At 34.5% G+C, this 22,387-nt stretch overlaps 1 protein-coding gene across 5 annotated transcripts in view; it reads right to left on the reverse strand.

The window, feature by feature from the left end:
• Positions 1-21,955, reverse strand: part of LOC108917312 (serine-rich adhesin for platelets) — a 305,787-nt gene extending 283,832 nt beyond the window's left edge. For 2 of the 5 annotated variants that reach the window (XM_018723854.1, XM_018723858.1), the window contains exons 1-2: positions 21,809-21,955; positions 17,963-18,206 (exon numbers count right to left, since the gene is read on the reverse strand). In XM_018723854.1, the coding sequence (XP_018579370.1) occupies positions 17,963-17,977 (15 nt within the window). In that variant the 5' untranslated portion in view covers positions 17,978-18,206; positions 21,809-21,955. Of the gene's footprint in view, positions 1-17,962; positions 18,207-21,789 lie in introns of all 5 variants that reach the window. The other 3 variants (XM_018723856.1, XM_018723855.1, XM_018723857.1) reach the window with 3 other exon arrangements.
• Positions 21,956-22,387: the final 432 nt, after the last annotated feature.

The raw sequence follows: 22,387 nt of genomic DNA on the forward strand, positions 1-22,387 counted from the left end.
CGACGAATGCCGTCGAATCACTCCGGAAATGCTTCGGAATGTGCGCCAACGTTATTCTTGTATGGAAGCGGGCGGTCATCAGTTTGAACATTTAATCAACTAAGTAGTAAGTAAGCAACTAAACATAATTTAAATTTTAAAATGTACATTTTTCTCAAAGTATTGGGCGGAATTATAAAATTTAAAATCTGATGTAAAGAGAATTGTAAGAGCTTTCAAAAGAAATATTACTCAACCCCCAATGCTATTTAAATATTTTGAGGTGATGCTTACCCTTGCTTGGGGGTGAAAGTGGCGGAGTCAAAAATACCAGCAAAGAATGTCCCCCTTTAATCTAAAATCGACGGGTCTGAGCGTTTTTCTACAATCTTGACGCAGTTCCTGAAAATTGCTCTGTTTCGTTTTTATTCGGCCACCCTTTATTTTAATTTGTTGTGTATAATAATTATTTAAACGTTATTTATTGCTTTTGGCTAGTTAAAAAATGGTTACAATTTTCGCACCACTTTCTGCGACATCCTGTACGTATAACTACGAAATACACTCGTCCCCATTCTCGAAAAACAAAGTAGAGTATTCTCCTGTAATTAAACTAACCGAAACTGTATTGGTGATTACAATTAGTGACGCAAATTGAAGCTCCAGAATTTTTTGTTTCATCGTTTCATCTCCCGAATCAACAACAGAAACATAAAAGACGAGGCATTTCATAAAAGCGTTTTCTTAACCTCGTTTTCACGCTCTAGATTGTCTATCTTATTGATGCACAAATCACCGAGCCGGGCATTTCAATAAAATAATCTTTTTATTTTAAACACACAAATAACTCCGAGCAATATTTTAGCGAGCGGGGAAGATATTTTAGGAAAAATGTGGATTTTATTGGGACTATTCTTTCGGATTTACTACACACGACCCGCTTGTTATCTTCATTTTTTAAATACCTCTACTACGTCAAAACATAAATTACATCAGATATTGTTTCATAAGTCACAATACTGGAGGCATTTTTAAATTTATACTGCCTATTATATTATACATTAATTTTTTAGCACTAATTTTGTCCCATAGACATTTTCTTGCGGTCCTTATTTACATTTTTACATTAAATACATTAATTTAATGATGTAATTTTAGTATACGCGTCTTCATTGCACCATAAAGAGTATTCACTAGAGCGAAAATAACGCTTTGTTTAATTAATTTTTTGATATTCGCTTGCAAAAAAAAGACAAATAAAAAAACGCCGCTTCAGCGAGGCTTGACGTGGAAACACCTCGCTTCATAACGACCCTTCATTTTAAGCACAAAGTAAGTCCTAAGTGTTCGTGAATATTAGAAAAACGATTCATAATAACAATTTTCAGTGCTTGTGTTAAAATATGCTTACATGTTCTCAAAACTTTTTAAATTCAATTTTTGGATTTGTAATATTATGAAGGCCTAAACAGATTTGTATTTTTAGCAAACACAGTATGTTTTAACTGTAATATTAACTTGGTTTATTTGGTACATAAAAAAGCTACCAGCAACTTTAAAACTCATCTAATAAAACAAAATGGCTAGCCCGACATCGCATTCTGGTAACGTAAGTTCTATTTAGTTCGCCGCGATGGATTTTATGGTGTTTTTATGGATGAAACCTGCCCACATCAGTAAAATTTTAAGAAAATCTGTTGCGAATTCTAATAGGCAAGAGCCGGGTTTTTTCTAGAAAACGCGAATGTAAGAACGATAACCTAAAATTTATTCAACGTAATATTGTAATAGTTCAATTAAAAGCCTTTTCTTCTCGAAAACCGTCCGCATTAGGAAGTTCAAACAAAGGTGCATTATTAAAATAAAATTATAGGTACATTAGAAATTGGAGCCGGAATGGTAAAAAACTTAACCTTAAAAAAATTATAACTTAAAATGTAATAGGAATATAGCATAACTAGCGCCCTCTATGAAATATAAAAAAATAGACCAGCGTATTTGGCGTCCTTTGGCGGGTATATCGGGGTCCGAGGGAAGTGAGGAGTGCAGGGGGGGGGGTCTTATGCTTTTCTTATGGGACTAAAACCCGCTTCCAATTTGAAAAAATTAAATTCTATTGAAATTATTTGCGATAAACATTATCTATATAGCAAAGAAATCTACTCATATGCACATAGCATACGTATAGACTAATTAACAACATAAAAATATCATATTTAAGTAGTTTTAAATTATATTTAATGAACGCATAAAGACTATGTAGATATGGCAACAGCGCTAATAATTGACTAGCATTGTACACACTGCGAACCTACAGACACAAAAATGTATTGTGTGTAAACTATGTAAAATATAATCATTATATATAGCAAATATATCGTATTATCATCACGAAGATTTGTATCCTTTATTTAAAATCCGTAAATCATGTGAACTGGTAAAACAACGAGAATTATGTTAATTTAGTTCTAAAGAAATTAAATGACACTCGCGCCCATCTCTCGTCCAAGTCAAAGAAAATGTTGGATGCAATTTTGAAGGTTCTGTGATAGAAATTACATTATTACTCACTGTTCGTGTTTTTCATTTCTTTTTTAGTAATGTTACAAAAGTTTTGCAACTATAACTAACTAATTTTTTAGATATAAAGTTTGCTGAGAAATATTTATGTTCCTTTGTTATTCCGTACAAATGCTTTTATCTCAAGTATTACTAATTATATTAATCAAGTAAAGAAAACTTTATGTAACCTTAAATATTGTTGGGTAATGATTACGATGTTTTTATAAACCATTAAATATATTAAAAGGATTTATCAACTGTATTTTTTATTCCAATAAATATATCACAACTTCCTAGTCTTTTTTAATTAATCTAGTTTTTTTAAAAACATTACAAAAAATCATCTGTTGTGGATAATTTATTGTTGATAACAATGTACATGGGATTTAGGAAAAATGTATATGTTGAAATCAATTTCGTTTTTATCAATTCTTTCAAATGTATCCCCTCCTTGCTGCCAGCTGTTTGCGACGTTGCCACATTAATCCTCAAGTCAGAAAGAAATGCAATTATTGGTTTCTGTTTCTAATTAATACAGCTGTACTATGTTCAAACCTTACATTAGTTTTACATCAAAAATAAGATAATACTGTGTACTATCCATGGAAAAGTTTTGTTTCACAATTTCTACATTTTTTCTCAGTTATGGACAAAAAAAGAGCCGCACCGTCCATCTTCGCCATATAAACCTATGTTAAAATGAACAACTTTCAACAACAATATCTCAAAATCCAGATTAAAAAAAAAAATTCAAAAAAATATGACCCACAGAGGGAGCACTGCCTAATACGCTATATAAATTTCAAGTACATCTGTGCATTTGAGTAAACCCGATATACTTCCTTAAAAATCCCGGAAACCAAATTTCATAAAAATATTACGCACCGTTTGGAAATTTTCGTAAAAATTCTAATTTAAAAATTATACTTTGTCGTCTGTATCTCGAAAACAAGAGGAGATAGACATACAGTTCATAAGGCAAAACAATTATTTTAGTTTTTGACATACTGTCATCCCCAGTATTTACGGGAGGTCTTTCTGAACACCCTGTATAAATAGCCGAATTATAATCAGTTCTTTAAACTGCACATTAATTACTATTTCACGCCGCCTCTGGACAACGTAAACCGGATCACGCGGAATTAGCGCAGTAAGATGTATCAGTGCACTCAATATGGACAAAGCGCCATACATTAAAAACTATCACACTCTTAAAAAAAATGAAATTGTAGATTGGGCAGAAATTTCAATCCTTTTTTGTGTAGAAGCACTGTGTAAAAAAAGATGTGTTGTATTTTACGGTTTTTCAGTTAAAGCAATTCCCTCGCAAAATATAAAAAATCAAAACACCCAAGTTCTTTTGATAACATGAAACATGGTGTTACCGCAGGGCAATTTCGTGTAAAAAAAGCATTACGCGAAGATCGCGGCCGTACGTACGTAGCAGAAATGGATCCGCGCCCCATTTTTCACCCCTGCGAGATGTTTAAATCGCCGTCCGGAGTAATTTATTTCCTTCCTTCCCGGAGCGATCTTCGTGCGCGCCCAATTTCTCGTGCCCGGAACCATTCCGCTGCACGCTAATCGCGAAAAAATGTGTATAGTATCCGCAGGTGCGATGGCACGTCATCCATTATCGGAAGAACACCTTGTATGTTCCCTCCGACGTTGTACATCCATAAGAAACTTCCTTCGGGACGTGCGCAACGCACTTAATTTGATCGGCGGTGATTAATTCTGGGGGTCAAGAAAGGGAGAGGAAATGTAGGACACGGTTTTTCTTCAACGTGACGGTAAGAATGATTACAAATATCAGAAGTTCCTCACTTGTCAAAAGATGTCTTCAGTAAGGTCAGTCGTTCAATTCCAATTAAAAAAAATAACAGAAAACAGACCCACTTTTATTCCAATATACTTTTCGGTGTTTTTTTTTTAAGATTGGACAAATATTTTAATAGCTTTAATGAATATTTAAAAACAAATACCTATTTCTTTACAGAATTATTGAAATAAGTTCATTTTTACATTGTTGTGATCTAATATACTGATCAAAATTTCATTCACGTTAAGAACCAAAATAATTGTAAGTAGATGAGGATTATGAAATCCGGTTTTTAATTTAGTTACATTTTTTTTTATTTTTGCTTGAAAACGGCCGCAGATAATTATGAAAACATTGTAAGAGACAAAAAAGTTTCTATATTAAACAGGGAATAAACCCCTCAATCTAGGAAAGACGAGTGGTATACTGGAAGAAATTTTAAGGGGCTGAAAGGAACCCGACCCCAGAAAAAGTATCACCCTGTAGATCGTGACGACTATTAGGCAGGACTAATAATGCAGGTAATCTGTTAGCTTAGGATACGTTCTAAATTTGAGGTACGTCTTAAAAATTGTAGGAGATCCAAAGAGAAAACAGTAAAATTATTGAAACTTTAACATCCTGTATCCTTGGTAACGAAGCATTTACGGGCATATTTTTACATGAACTTTCTTACTTAAAATCATGAGCAGATTTACAGCCCCACATTTAATACAATTTATAGATAATTATAGGCAGTATCGTTAATTTAAATACTTTTTTCAAGTAAATATTGTCAGGTTAAAAAATCCACTTTTGTGATCATACACTGCTCAAAATAATTAGAGGGACACTTATTTAAATCTCAATCACTTTTTTATTTGTAATACTATATAAATCTAAAAATGCATATCTTACAGACTAACATTTTGTTCGAATCTCTTAACTACAAAAAAAAAAACTACAAGAAATAAAGTGAAGAGTCTGTGATCCTGTCTGTATAACATAAAGGTCCTAGTGAAATTTGGTTCACTAATATCGTGTATGTCTTCCATTAGCACGAATTACTGCTTGACACCTCCGTGATAAGCTTCGGATGAGCCTACGAATGTCTTCTTGTGGTATATTCTCCCATTCTTCGATTAGGGCATTTGTTGGGGAGTCTGAGGTGGGTCTGAGCGCCTCCGAACACGCCTATCTAACAAATCCCAAAGATGTTCGATGGGGTTTAGATCAGGACTTAGCGGAGGCCCATCCATGGATTGAATCCCGTGATGTTGAAGGTAGTTCATGGTGATAATCGCAGTATATGGCCTTGCTTTATCTTGCATAAACAGAAAATTTGGACCTATACCATAAGCGGCTGGTATAACATGATCTTCTAGAATGAGATCAATGTACCGTTCAGCGGTTAGAGTCCCTGGAACTGTGACAAGATCCGTTCTTTCATCAAGACTAATTCCGACCCAAACCTTCACTGACCCACCACCAAATCTTTCGACTCTTGTATGGTAGCTGAAGAATGACGTTCATGTGGACGTCGATATACACATACTCGACCATCACAACGACTTAAACGAAATCGTGACTCATCTGTGAAGAGTACTGGTCTCCAATATCGAAGTTGCCATGCCACATGCTCACGTGCAAAATGTAAACGAAACAATATGTGATACGGAGTTAAAATAGGTCTTCGCACGGGTCTTCTTGGTCTCAAGTTTGCTTCTCTCAGTCTATTCCTAACTGTCTGATCGGAAATTTCCAACCCATGAGTCGTTCTGAGCCTACTTTGAAGGTCTTTTGCTGTGGATGTACGAGAACGCAAGGAGAATAGGACTAAAAACCTGTCCTGAATTCGGTCTTAGGACCTTGTCCAATGCGTCTTTTATATCCTCCGGTTTGTAAGTAACGATTCTACACACGATGGATGACAGAAGGGTTTACGTTAAAATCTCTTGCAACCTGTCGAATACTGGTGCCATACTTTATACTAGCAACAACACGAACGACTTCAACTTCACTTAGATGCCTCATTTTTTACAATTTATGTTGAACTGTCAACATTGTTTACTATTCCAAGGCACAGCATATTTCTAAATTGAAATTTTGATTGTATGTTTCACTTTATTTCTTGTAGTTTTTTGAATTATTGGTACTATTGTCTCAAGAATGTTTATGTAAATTTGTTTGATTTTCGTAAATTTATTCGAACAAAATGTTAGTCTTTAAGATATGCATTATTAGATTTATATAGTATTACAAATAAAAAAGTTATTGAGATTTAAATAAGGGTTCCTCTAATTATTTTGAGCAGTGTATTTGACAATTGTAAGAGCTTTCAAAAGAAATATTACTCAACCCCCCATGCCATTTAAATATTTTGGGGTGATGCTTACCCTTACTTGGGGGTGAAAGCTGCGAAGTCAAAAATACCAGCAAAGAATGTCCCCCTTTAATCTAAAATCGACGGGTCTGAGCGAATTTCTACAATCTTGACGCAGTTCCTGAAAATGGCTCTGCTTCGTTTTCATTTGGCCACCCTGTATTTATAAAGGTACTAAATATACCTACTTGTATTGTACTTACTTATTGTACCAATATTATTTTCAAATGTTTTAGCATAACTTTTACTTAAACTAATAAAATAAAGCACTCTTCATAAACAACCAAACTGTTCGATATTTCTGTAAATTTTGCAAAGTTCACAATTAGTCAAGAAATTATTACGTCGCAATTAATTCTATCTAAACCTTGTATGGAACATAAAATTTGCCATGTGGACTTGTATCTCGCATCATGACATCACACAAAGCTAAAATGAATATCGAGCATTTGTTTTTTCATGTCTGTTCATGTAAACAATGATCAAGCACGTATCTACGAAATTATTGGTCGATGAACGTGCAATCTCCGCCTTGATTTTTGAGTGACTTTGGCGTGGTTTTTACGGTCTTGGTTCTGACAGAGAATCACAACAGAGTACTTTGAAGAAATCGTAACAAATACCTTTTATTACAAATTTGAAATTATTTAAAAAGATGATTCAAACCTATAGAAGTAAGCAAAAATAGTTATTTTAAAACATAAATTAGTTTTATGTAAAATTAGTAAGGTATGCCTATAAATATTATTTATAGATAAACAAGCCTAATAATATTCAGGCAGAAACTCTAACAGAGGTAAAAGAAAGCAGCTTAAATTTAATCTCGGCCACTGCCGATACCGCCTATTTATTTCCGACGTTAATCGAGGATCGGCAACACATTTTTTTCGAGCGTATCCCTTATCCAGGGAACACCTTGTACGTTCCCTCGACGCGCTGGGCATATCACCCTTGTTGCGTAGCGACCGCACAGCTCAATCGGCTTATCGGGGTTTCACATGCTACAAAATTCCAATCTGGCCCCCGCCGCCGCCGACTGACACCACCCCCAACCCCCGGATAGAATTGTTAAGACAAACGCATTGTAGGAACGGCGCGTTCGAAGGAGGATTTTCCATTGTGATCGCGCCAGGTTTCGCGAGGCGGATTGTTTGTTTTTAATGTTTTTCTGATCTTCGCGTAGAATAGGTAGACACGTGTGGAGGAGCTTCACACTTGAAATATTGTTGGATCCGCTTCCAGCAAACACGTATTGGATTCGGAACGATGATGGCGAGAGAACGAAGGTGTTTTCTTTATTTGTCGTCCGGGTTGCAGTCACAATTACAAGACGAGCTTTTCAACTTTGAAATATTCTAAAAATATTCGTGATCAACGAAAAATAACGAGCGTTCAAATAAAAACGTTGTCGAAGTTGGCTCTGACACATTGGACGTAGGGAGTAGCTTATAGCGACCAACTTAACCTCATTTCTCAACGAGCTATATAGCAGCTGTCAGTTTCAATAACGTTAATGACTATATAACTTTATTTTAAAGAATAATCGTGATAACAATAACAAACAATTAAAGGAGCTGCGGAAAGTGTCCCCCTCCTTGTTATAACAATAAATTAAAGCAGCTGCTGAAAGTGTCCCCCTCCTTGTTCCAAGCACTTTTCACACCTGTTCCTCAAAGAATTAAAGACATTTTCTAAGATGCTGGGGGTATTGTTAATTTCACGAATCTTGTCTATAAGTCGAGCCTGCAGATGGTTTAAATCAGGAATAGGCAGTTCAAAAATAGTGTTTTTAAGGTAAGGCCACAAAAAGAAATCACACGGCGTAATATCACATGACCTCGGTGGAAATTTATGTTCAGCATTGAGACTTATTAGTCGATTTTGGAAAACTTCCCTCAACATATTCATCGTCTCGCCTGCCGTATGTGCCCTTGCGCCATCTTGTTGAAAGTAAAAGTTTGTAATTTCGTTTTCTTCCAGCTGGTTAACAAAAGGAGCGATAATTTCTTCTCTATACCTTTGCGCAGTAAGAGTACCATTAAAAAAAATAGGTCCATAAATCCTCCTTCGATTGAGAGCACACCAAAATCCCATTTTTTGAGCGAGTAGAGGGCCGTCGACAAAAAAGTTATCTGGTTTTTCAGAAGACCACATTCTCATATTCTGTGAGTTTACGTAACCACTTAAATGAAACCAGGCTTCATCAGAAAAAAAGGTGATATTATGAAGTTCACCGTAGTTGTTTAAAAACCATTCACAAAATACAGCCCGTCGCGGAAAATCAACTTCATGAAGTTCTTGCTGACAAGTTAAACGATAGGAGAACAAAGGCAAATCTTTTTTTAACACTGTGTGGCAGGTACCGACTGATACTCCCACCATTTGTGATAAAACACGTACGGAGTTCTTGGCGCATTTTCCATTATTTGTTGGACATTTTCTTTTAATTCTTCAGTCCGCTTTTTAGGTCGGCCGCTTCCTTCTTTTCTTGTTACACTGCCCGTTTCACGAAAAACATTAAAACAACGCTGAACTGCACTTTGAAAAATTTTGTACTCAACAACGCCGGGAAATTGAATTTGAAATTCTATGAAACATTCCTCAATAGAATACTTCCATATTCCATCAATCTTGCGTCCATTTCTAAAGTAGGACTCTATGATAAACACTTTTTGTTCTTGAGAAAACACCATTTTAAACGCTTTTTAAAACGAAAATATTCAAATTGATAGCGGCGATATAGCGCTTTGACAGATGACGTTTAAGTTCATTTGCTATACGCTACGCCCTACGTCCAAATTTTCAGAACCAACTTGACCACGTTTTTATTTGAACGCTCGTTACTTCTAGATGATTTAAACACTTGTGGTATTCGGTAAGAAAACTTCGCACCAAAATTGTGAATAAAATTAAAAACTGAAACAGAGTTTTAACCGAAATATTTTCCCTGTGTACTACAGTTTCCTGATTTAAATAATGAACGGGTATTAGCAGCATCAAAATCTTCAAATCACTTCAAATTTTTACAAATTACATCTACTATTTGCATACAACGACTTAAAACTTTTACAGCAAGGATACGTATCTCTTATCAATTGTTTTGCTGAAAATGCACGATTTTACTGCGATTGCCATTGTTCCAAGTAAACCACATTTGCATTTAATTTCATTTAATTGCAAACAGCTTCATTACTAGATTGTGCTCATTGCAATTTCGTACTGGATTTGAACATATCGCTCGACAAAATGAAAATTCCATGTTCCCCAAAGCCGGAATTTCATAATTTCGATTCTAGACGAGATGTTGGTACAGCTAATAATTTGTGTTCAAACGTAATTTGATTATGCCATTTTAATAAAAGGTAAACTTAATTAAAATAGGTTTGTACGTTAATACAGGGATGAAAAAAACAAAAAAATAAAGTAGAGCAAATTTCATAAAGTACATACGGTAGAAGCTTTAAACACCTTAAAAACGTTAGAATAGTTGCGAAAATCCTAGTTTTCATGTCTTCGACATGGTCGACATTTTCGTTAAGTTTTCAGTTGACAAAGTGACTCTTTTTGTCATCTAGCTGCAAATTACTTTTATGTTCTAGAACGCCAGTCTTTTTCGTTCTAGAACGTAAAAGAAAAAATAATTTTATTAATTAAACATTATATATTTTAAGTAATATAACATTTCGATACAAAACAGTAACTATTATAAACAGAACGATTGCAATTTATTTTGCACTACATGTAAATTGAAAATACCGATATTGCAGTGAGTTAAATTTATGCCAGATCCAGTGCTGTCAGTTATTGTAGCTTTTAGTTCTGGGTGTTCAATGAGACTGCTGCTGTAATTGTTTAAGTTTACTGCGCACGTTGTATTATTGACGTTGAAATTTCGTAGGATCTGCTGAAGATGGTAACAATTTATTTGCGATTGAAATTTTATTTTTATAGAATGAACATCTAAAGCAGTGCCCTGTATAAGTTTCCGGATGTGGCAAATTGAGATAAGTTGCTATTTCTTTTGGTACATTCCTTATTTTCTTGACGTCAACCACTTGGTTAACACATTTTTCCCTGATATGCTTCACAAAAAATCTTCGTCTTGTAGTATCTGCCGGACGTAAAGCCGTTGTATTTGCGGTATATCTTCATTTGGTCTGCACTTGAAATCACAAAATATCTCGGAGTATTAGTTTTGGAATGGGGAATCTTATAATAATAATTGAATCTTTGCCTTCCATATCATCGATAGTTATCTTTAGAAGCTCATATTTTGCTTCACTAAGCTCGGCAAAATAACTTCCATTCTTGAACGCAAAAGTACCATTTGGCGTTCTAGATACAAAAATAACTGTTTAGTTTTTGGCGGAAATTAGGTACGGGAGTTTTTTGATAAGAGAAACAAGAAGATATGTTCAAATCCAATAAGAAAACGAATTAACTAGATCTGCATCTATCATTAATTTAACAACCTACAATAATTGTGTTTTTAATATTATTTATAATGAATAGTCTAGTTCGAATAAAATTTCAAGAGATAATATGATCTTTCTTATTCTAATCCGACTACTACACTTATCTGAAAGTACCTTAATTAATCCTGCAGCAATTCCGTTCTCCAATTTGGAGCGAACGACAGTGAACTTTACGTTGCTCATTTCTATCGCCAGCCGTATACCTAAATTGTAAGTATTAAGGCGTCCGGCTCCTAAAATAGCTTCCGTCATTTTATTGCGACACGGGAGGAATCCTGTCGAGGACGTTTAAGGCCTCGTGATTGCACCGAGTCCTCTCCGAGTTTTGAACTACTGAACTTTTATATTGTTATGGCTTATAGTCCGGAACAATCCCGCCGGTGCAGTTGCTGAGCTACGGCGATTAGTTTTTAAACTTTCAGGTCCGCATAGTTCTTTTATGGGTACTAAATTGCGAATTTATTGTGAACGCAATGTTTTATTCGCGCCGATAACCGATGTCGCAATTTTAAGGCGAACTGGCCCGTCTGTTTTTTGGCCTCCGCAACTCAAAACCCAGCAGCCCTCAGATTGTTCCAGACAACAATGTTTTATTCTGTTAGAACGATTGAAATGTTACTAACCGTCATTTTCAAACATCAGGATGTAAAATGATAAAGTTCGATAAATAATATTTGCCTCTTAATGGATCGAAAGCCACAGAAAGTGAAGTATTGGAACTTGTTCCTCAAATATATACAAGACATATAACACAGTAGCAGCAGCAGTTTTAATAAAGATATTCACTCTTATAAAGGAGAAGAAGGTTAGGTATATGGCATCATTAAATTTCCTGGTATACTCAGAGCTCTTATGGAAAATGTGCTACTGTTTCATTTAACTCCTCTTTTACTTCCATCAAAAGACATATCAATGGCAGTCTACTTCATTGATGGAAACGAACATATCTTCAAAAGTGGCTGAAGTTTCTGGTTCAGCTGATCCGAAAATATCGATACTTCAAATAATTATTACACCATAATTAGAGTTTCAAAACAAGATATGATTTTAAGATATTATCATGCTTGTACGTCTGGAATAAACTGACTGACTGTAATGTTGGGTACTCTAATTCGCAATTTTCGAACAATGAAAATAGTGGTACTTAGTTGGAGTTGCAAAGCTTATTCTATTTAAATTACCTATTAAGTCTCAATTGTACGAAAGATACTTCTTTGTTCTAGAAGAAAAGTCAGTTAAATTACGTGTCTCATTATTTTATGTTTTTCAAAAAAAAGTTTTTTTTTTCTGTAACTTTAATCCTCTTAACTATTTATAGTTGTTGACATCAACCTTCCAAAAATATGCGAAAATCTGGACAAACACAACATCGAAACAAACAACTCCCAACTAATTTTAAGTATATTTATAAATCACTTCGACAACGACGCATTTTTTGAGAAATCATCACAATATTTACGATCTTTCTTGGGACGACATAATTTGATTTTTGTACATCCGAGACTGTCACAGCGCCCCTTGATTACTGCAACTTTTAATTTACCGGACTTGGAAGTTTTAAAAGAAACTTCGACGAACCTCGATGAATTTAAATTAAATCCCAGTTGCAATTAACTTGTTTCAGCGACGAATCATCTCCATGACGACTTCTACTACCCATCGAAAGATGGGTTAAAATTCATATTGACGTGTTTAAGTTACTTAGTGACGAATTAGGAAAAAACTTTTTGACGAAATTCTTCATGAAATCGTTAAGAAATGATATTTATCGTACAGTAATTGTACAGTTATTACGTTTAGTAACATTTATAAAATCTGAATAATTATTCCCCTTGAGTTTACTAATAGGGTTGTTGACCAAATTTCAAAAAGTATATAATATAATTCTACACGTACTAACTAGTGTGTATGCACAGTTAGAGATTGAGAAATGCTTCAAAACAGTTTTAAAATAATTATTTAAAACTGATTTTTTTATAATATTTCAAAACGGCTGTGATGTCATAAGGGGCTTCTTGTAATGAAATTATGTGTAAATGATTGCGTAAAGGAAAAAAATTAGACGAAGAAGACGCTGTGTCATCACTGTCAGTAGTGTCAGTTTGTCAGTGACACTAGGCTTTTTTTCGCGACTGAATATTGGTGAATATCTGACTTGTAGTTAATATTTTCATCTCTTTTGATCTTAGTTTCCGTGTGGTAGTTTAAATCTCTTCATTCACTCGTACTACACATACTACTATATACGACTTCACTTGCGAAAAAAAAGCCTACTGTCGCATAAAATATTTTCGAGTCTACCAGTTATTTTCCTTAATTTTCGATTATTAAGTAAAATTATTATTTAGTAATACCTAATCATTTAATATCTTCCCTTAGAATTAAAGCAGAATGTGTAAAACGGGATTTGTGAAAGCTACTTCGCATATTTTACCGAAAATTGTTCAATAGCCCCTTATAACGTCAGACTAGTTTTAAAGTAACGCAAAAATTCATAAATGATTTCTACCACTAATTTGTCATATATTTAAAATTTTACTATACAAGCAGGTTCTTTTATACAAAATCTTTGTATCAACAACAATTTGTATATGGTTTGTTTTTATAGTCAACAACCCTATTGTATCACATTTTTCTCAAAATGATTTGACCGTTCCATTTCAGTCACCGGAGGCTCAATATTAGAATCTGATTCATTAAAATAGCATGATGCGACGTACTACTATAACCTGGAGTTGAAGTGTCATTGTAAAGAATCCTATTGGCTATTTCATTTTTGTTATTTAACCTGTCAGCACCAGAACTTTTTGCAATTGTGGCTGATTTCCATCCACCATGTCTCTTGATCGCTAATACATCAACTCCTGTATTAGCCAGTAACGTTGCCGATGTTCTTCGGAATGCATGGTCTGTATATGTTTCAGCATCTAGTTTCAAAAACTGTGGAAACAGTCACAAACTCGTTTAAAGTTCTAGATTTCTCCATGAAATATGTTAGCAGTGACATTTCAGAAACACCAGTATTTTTGTTCTGGCACTATTCTTTGAAATTTCTATATTCAAAACCAGCAAAATTGCAACTTTCATGTAGTTTTGTTTATAAACACCTTAGAAACGACAAAATCCAAACAACCAAGGCGACTTTGCAGGATTTCGAATAATGTCAAACTGAATTGATTAAGAAATGTCAAAAAATAAAACCTAATATTTATTTCATGAACCATAAAGAACTGTGAGAGCATAATATAAAATGTTATACACCTCGCAGCAGTTAAGTGTGATTTACCCCCCTTTATGGTGTACATAACTATTGTGTATGATGTTTCTACAAATTAGTACATTTTTATAATTTTATTGTTCGTCTCACACGGGACAAATACCACGCAAAATTGAGCATTCCTTATACAATGGCTCCTCAAAAGGCGATAATATCTTTATACATGATATATGAGATCAATAAAATTTGCAGTGTTCAAAGAAAGAAAGGGTTCTCGCTTGCTGCAAGTACATCTATGTAGAATATACATTGTTTCTGTATGTCTTAAATATTTCATATCGCTCCGTAATATTTATTTGAACAGCAATGTTTACAACAGCTCTTTCCGCATGAAGGGATGAGATCCTCAGGGAGTTATGAGCTCGGTAAACATACGAGGCAGAGATGCAAGTACTTCACATGCTGTATTCTTTAAACAAACATGTTCCCTTTCGCAAACAGAAGATACAATTAAACGTTTTCCAAATTACGTTTCGGTACGGTTCAACGCTGCATTTAGCAGTAACTAACCTCCCCCGATAATGGGAAGGAACAAAGCGAGCGGCTAACGATTATAGTACATGCCGAAACTTAATCGAACTTATTTGTCGGCAGCTCCGACTTCCAATATGTGCTGTTATGGGCCGAGTTCGACGCTGCATGTATTTTATGGCCTCAATAAAAACCTGCCTAGTTGATGTTTTCGCGTAGTCGACGCCGGATCGAAAAGTTTTCCGCCCTGCCCTCTTTGCGACACCTTATTTTAGACGTTTTATGATCCTGCGGATCGTGAAAATTTTGCTAACAGTTCGCACGCTATCGATCGCTTCGAGATTCGCTTTCGCGTACGCTGCTCGACGTTGAGAGGTACAGAAAACATCACAATATAACCGTACTGGAATATAGAACAAATAAATAGAAAAAAGTTAATTAAATGATGGGTATGGAAAATGCCAAGCGGCAGAAACCAAATTCACGGAAGTAAAACACAGACAGTTTAAATTAACTAAAAACTTCTTGCATTAGTAAAATTAATTGATAATTTTTTTTCACATAAAAATGTTAAGTAAGCAATATTTTCTTCATTATAGAGCAAGCAAACTACTCGTATAGTACCTATTCTTTATAGACTACAAGCCCATCGGAAATTTTCAAGGGGTCATTTGACCTAGCATGATTTACTTATAAATCGATACTACCACATATAACAATAACTTTAGAAACTGTGCCGTCAATTCTTGTTGGTACATGTGAGTATACGGCAAAACATTTTTGTACGGCATTTCTAAAGTATATAGGTTATACAAAAAAAAATTAACCTCGACCTAACGCCGTACAAAAATAGCAATATCGAAAGCCGAAATTTTTGATTTTCCGAAAATTTTGGCCCTAGTTTTGATGATTTATTACAGTACGTTATTTATACTGCTTTATACTTTTTTAAGCGACGCCGTACGTACTTGCTGATACAGGGGTTAGGAATACAGGGTGCAACCCTCTATTTGTAAGTAGCGTATGTGGGTGATTTGAACCAACATCAAATTCACTCATTTTAATTTCTATTTTATAAAATAATGACATTTTTGGCCATACCGTACATTTTTCATGAAACATGTTCTTACTATAGGAAAATTAATTTCCCTCTGAATAGTAGGCATGCGGCATTTTGTTAATACTGACAAAAATAATCAACAAAAACAAAATGCCGTACAAAAAAAAATTGCTTTGAAATATATTTTTGCAAATAAGTATTACTTGCAAGAATTGATTTTATTTTTACTACTATTTTCTCCTTAATACGAATTATTTACTTTCTATAATAAGACTTACAATATTTGTCGATACAGGAGTGAGAAACCTCGGATGCAAACCCCTATTCTGACCCGTATGGTTCCCGATCATTGAAAAATGGTCGGCATTGTTGCTAAAACATTATTTAACATGTAAAATAATGTTTAAGTAATATGCCGTTAAAAAACCCTAGGATGATTTTAATATTATTAATTTTATAAATTTGAAAAGCTTATATATTAATTTTTTTTTCAAGTACATAAGTAAAATTTTTTCAAAATTCAAAAAATTATTAAAAAATCAATAAAAAAATCTGGATTCGAATATTTTCTTAAAAATTTGGAATTATTTGTCTTTTAAAATTATAATTACCGCTTCGAGATTCTAGCTGGCCATCGAAACATCTCTCTCTTTTTTCTTTTCTGCGTGTAAATTTTTATGTGGTTTTATTCATGCTTATAACCGACAATCCTGTTGTTGTAAAAAATGCACTTTGAAATTATTTTTACTAATTTTGAACATATATTGTATGCCAATGGTTTCATCACAATTTTTGTATAAATAAATTGTTCAAACAATTGTAACAGTAGTTACAAATATGCCGATGCGAGGGTACTGTTACTTCAAAACATATATTATATCACTAAAAATGTAGTACCTAAAAATTTAATGAAAAATATTATCAGCTATGTAAAATCGGCATTGGTTATTTTTATTTTTTTACTTATGAAAAGTCAATTACAGCCATAATATTTTGAATATAACATTTTTAGTTCATAACGAGGAATTTTCACAATATATTTATTTGTTAATTCGAATTTTTAATTTGTACCATGAATTATATATAACCGGCTATGATTTAGTACGATAGTGTGTGGTTATATTTTATCAAAATAGTGGTTGCCGTACAGGAATGATCTTATCGAAAAAAAAATAAAGCTCAATTCCAAAATACAAGTAATTGTTTATAAACTTTTGCATTAACCATAATTTTCAGATGGCATAGTTACTAAGAATTATTTGGAGAGTTAAATAATCATGTGGAATCGATGCCGTAAATTTTCCAGTTACTTGAAACAATGGGGGCTAAAATAGAGGGTTGCGCCTTGCATTTCTGACCCCTGTATCAGCAGATACGTATACGGCGTCACTAAAAAAGTTACCTAATTATCAATGCGAAACTTGCAGTATAAAATGCCGTACTGTAGTAAATCACCAAAAACCGGGCCAAAATTTTCAGAAAATCAAAAATTTCCCTGGCTTTCGGTATTTTTGCTATTTTTGTACGGCATTAGATCGAGGTTCATTTTTTTATATAACCTATATACTTTAGAAATGCCGTATAAAAATGTTTCGCCGAAAACCACCCCGCCTGGTGGACAGGTTTAGCTTACCTGTGTACTCACCTGTACCAACAAGAATTGACGGCATAGTTTCTAAAGTTGTATGTGGTAGTATTGATTTATAAGTAACTCATGCTGGGTCAAATGACCCCTTGAAAATTTCCGATGGGCTTGTAGTCTGTTAGTACATATTGGTGTATAATAACAAAAAGCAGGAACATTCGAAACATTAGTAAAATTTTCGAAAGTGACGAATTTATTGTGGGTACAGTCAGTTTAACGTTTTTTATTTATTTTTATATGTCAACTGATAAATCATGAACCATTTTATAGTTCAAATCAATACACAAGTACAAAATCTACGATACTCACAATCCACCTGAGCATTATACCCGTTCTTCATCTAGCACACACGGATGCCATCCCACTGGCAATAGCACTTTTGCTGTTTATGCGCGGGATGACGCCCCCTAAGAGTTGGATAAGGCACATTTTCGGCACATTATTTCACGCTCACTGTACTGTGCAAACAAACGGGTCACATTTTTACACAATTCGCTTCAACTTCTTGGCACTTGCCGGGACGACGCTCACCACTTCGGTTTAATGTAGCAAACTGCGCGACATAAGTTAGGGACGCGGGCTCTTTAATAACGAAAAGGAAATTACCACACGGAAAATGTAATAAATAAAGGTGACACAACTGATTTAACGCGTGCAGCTGTTGGTTACGTCCAACTTAAACAACAGCCGTAAATATGGAGGTAATTTCCTTTGAGGGATATTCTACAAACGAAAACTTCTGCTGGTGTACGTATAGTCGGGCAGCTTTTTCGGGAAGGGGGTTCATTTAGGAAAAAACGGATCATTCGAAACCGGTGAATATTTATGAATGGAAAGCATAAAAATATCGTTACCTACTCGAGGATGGGATAAAAAAGATACGTCAGTTAGCTTCCGTTGACAAATCTAAAGCTTATACAGACGTCTCCCAGGGATGATCGTCTCGCAAGTCTTCGGGATGAATGAAATGTTTCGTTCGTTAATGGTTCCCGATACAATCTGTCAGAAAACATAATGGAATACTTACTCCCGAATCCTGCGTATCGTTCAGAGGGAATTCGACAAGTTGTGAACTGAATAGTTCTGAAATATTCGACATAACAAAGAAAATGTCATTTTAAAGTTGTATAGTTGCCACCTCTATATACAAGGTGTAAGTTTAAATCGGGATCAGTTTTTTTAGTGGTAATAGAAAATGTATAGGTACTATGACCAAACTATTAATGATTCACGGACTATAAAAAAAAATCTATTTTCATGACAGGATGTATAGAAGTTGTCGAAGGAAACATGCACGTAATTTTCATTTGTCTTAATTAAAATACTTTCGTTCCGTGCGACCAAGGCAATAATAGTAAACCTCTGAGCTTTGCATTTTTTCACTAGCTTTTCAATTTTAAAATTATAATGCAAATCTCTCTGTGGCAGGCTGCCAGCCCGAGGCTCTCTTAAAACTCGCTGTCGTATAAATTTTTGAGCTGCTTAAAATAGACCCGAAGAATTAAGCTGTCCTTTTGCGTGTCACGTCGTCAACAGCGGAGGGGTATTTTTAAAAGAGAGAACAACCTGTTGGGGAACAACGAATTCTCGGTGTTCTGGTTAAACTTCCACTTGTAAGAAATGAGGAATTTCAGCAACGAACAAATTGTTTATGAATCTAGTGTCTTTTTTTATTAAACCATTGTTATTTTTTGGCTTATAAATATCCTATTGTCATCCAAATATTATCGGAATGACTGAAGCATCTCTAACTGGCGACACTAACCCATGCCCGATATCAATTAGCGATATTATTTTACAGGTTAATGCATTTAATCCCCCCTCCCAAAACGTAACATTCGCTGGCTGGGGAATTAAATTAATAAATTTGCATGGGGGGGGGGGCGGTCGCGAGTAATTGCGAAATTTGAAATTACAATTTATTGCGCGGAATTTCATTAAAATCGAATTTATGAAAACATGGGAATTAATCATTCGATGATTAACCCGTCGCGGCGCAAGAATAACATTTTCAATTTATAACGCCATTGCCGAATATAACCGATATTTTCGGCGTTAGGCTTAGAAAAACATTTCCCGAGTAAAACAGCTACGGTTGAAATTAGTCCAGTAAGGCAGGGGTTTAAAAGTAGTGATTTCCCATAAACTTCCGACATTTTTTCAGAACTAGGCTAAAGACTGTTGAAGAATAACACTAAAATGCACAAGCGCCACATAGAAAAATGTTATTAACAATTTACGTCCCTAAAAGTGTTTTTTTTATTTGTTTTTCTTCAATGTTTCAGTTGGATCGAAAATGCAAGAGATTATTTTTGTTTTACATGAAATTTCCTACAAGATGGCACCACTCCAATTATTTTATTGCAAAAATAATTTAACAATAAAAAAATGGCAAAAAAACAATATTTTTCTTAAAATTGTTGTCAATTTTCTAAAAATTAATGAAACTGTTTTAATAAACGGTAAAAGAAATCCTTCAGTTTCTAAACATCAACACGCACCATCACTTTTATCTGTTCATATCAGCAGACAAAACTATGTGTATGCCCTGCTAATTGATAAAATGAGCGGGGACTGTGTAGTGTATGGGGACTAAATTCTACATTTTCAGTTCATGCGGTTTTGGCGTAGAAAACAATCAAAAGCTAACTCTTTTAATTTATTTTTGGAAGAAATTTTCCCCTTATTTAGTTAGTTGTTAGACACCAAACGGTGCTAATGCAATCTTTTCATTGATTTAAAATAACTTTGTGAGCACTAAGAAAAAGCAGGTGCTCTGTAATCGACACGAATAGAATGAAGAAATGACGCTTTGAAGTCGTTTATGACATAGCCAGTAAAACTTTTTAGTGGCGCTTTTATTAAGCAATGGACCAAGAAAAAACTCCATTATCCCAGGGTCACAGGTACTAAAAGTTCCTTTACCACTTCAAAAATAAATTTCGTTTATTTGCCTGTCATAGTTGCTGTTAATTGAATTGTTAATAGTTGAATACAAGTGTAAAACGTAATTCTTTGACGGCTTGAGAATTATAATAATGACTTTTTACACGTGTGCCCTTGCAAAGGTTTATTTTTCAATCGTGGATACGACAAATGGTCAATTTTTCATGAATATTTACAATTATACGAGTATTGATATATAAGAGTTGCCGATACTAGGTTTCCTAAATTTTGTACTTTAAATTGAGATAACTCTTGCTTCCGACAGGAGCTTCACGAAGAAATCTGTTAACTTGCTTGCGTGCTAACAGTGCTTTCAATTCGAAATATTTGGTTATAGTCATGATAAATGCTAAGAGTACTTCGAAATGTTACAATTGTTTGTATAACTGTATATTGATTTAAAATGGCAACAACATTTTCTAAAATTATAGGCGTTACTATTTTTCTCTAGATAGAAAGGTAAAAAGGATGGGGAGTATTATGTGAACGACCTTGTACATAGTGTTAAAAATGAGTAATGAATAAAATACTAATTTTTTACACTGGAAATGATGTAAAAAAAACTTTCACATTTGACAAGGAACGAAAGAGTAGTACAATTTTAAAAATTGAAATAGAAAATACAGAAATGGAAAAAATTAAATGTTATCATATTATTAAGAGACATAAATATCGTGTACGTGTTATATTTCCGTTTTGATTTACGTAGAATCTCTATAAAAACGAAAATAGATGCCGCATAATAATAAGAGTCGGTTGAATGAAAAAATAAAACATAATAAAATGTGACAGTTGTCACACGAGATATTTTCATTTATTTCTATGGCAACCATTTTAATTTTAGCCTTGGTATTAACAGTTACACGATACGTTAAGGTATTTTTAAAATAGAAACTTAAAGATTTAGATTTAATTGACAGCCGAAGAAAAAATTACGAGTTATTTTTCACGTGTCCTCCAAAGATACACAGGTCTTTAATTGCCGCTTGTGACGCAAACAAAAAAAATACGAGAATATTGGTATTGGTGGAAAAAAATAAGTAAAACAGTTAAAATTTTTGAAGTAACGACATTTACGCTCCCCCATACTAAATCACGACACGTCAAAAGTGAAAATCGTTACGACGAAATCGCGGCAAATCAAAATCCTCAGCCCCCGTCACGAAGAGCGTGTAGTACACACGACTAACAACCCACTGCGTCACACACCTTCCTCTGGGGACCATTTAGCGGCGGCGATGATTATCGGGAATGCATAATAACTGGCACTCTGAAAACTATGCGGGACGACATCACGCAATAGGCACATCACGCATCGGCCACCGCCGGTATGCTTTTTTAGACGCGGCTGCACGCGCGACGCCGTTTCGACTGGTTGCTATTCAGCGTAATTGCCGTCGCGACGCTACCTACAACTCCCACCTGACTAATTCGCGCGACGGATCGTGTGTCCCAGTCCCATCATTCCGACCGGTTTGCATATTAACCGATTATTTTTTTATTTCCTCGCTTCATTCTCGACTATACTGGTTTGCAATTTCGGAGATATTACTTGAAAGCAGAGTTGGGCAGGAAAAATGGATTCGAGAGATTCTGAATGGGAGATATTGCCGTATCCCATTCCCTTGGCATTTCGGGTATTCGAGCCCCACGTTGGGCGCCATGTCGTACTACTCCATCATTAACTTGAGAATTACCCCTAATATGGGGAGAACTGGCATTTTTACCAAGATACCCATTCGTCTCAATACCACAATTGTAAATATTTCTGATTTATTGATAACAGTA

This window comes from Anoplophora glabripennis, unplaced genomic scaffold (genome assembly GCF_000390285.2).
Source record: "Anoplophora glabripennis isolate ALB-LARVAE unplaced genomic scaffold, Agla_2.0 scaffold22, whole genome shotgun sequence".
Lineage (NCBI taxonomy): Eukaryota > Metazoa > Arthropoda > Insecta > Coleoptera > Cerambycidae > Anoplophora > Anoplophora glabripennis.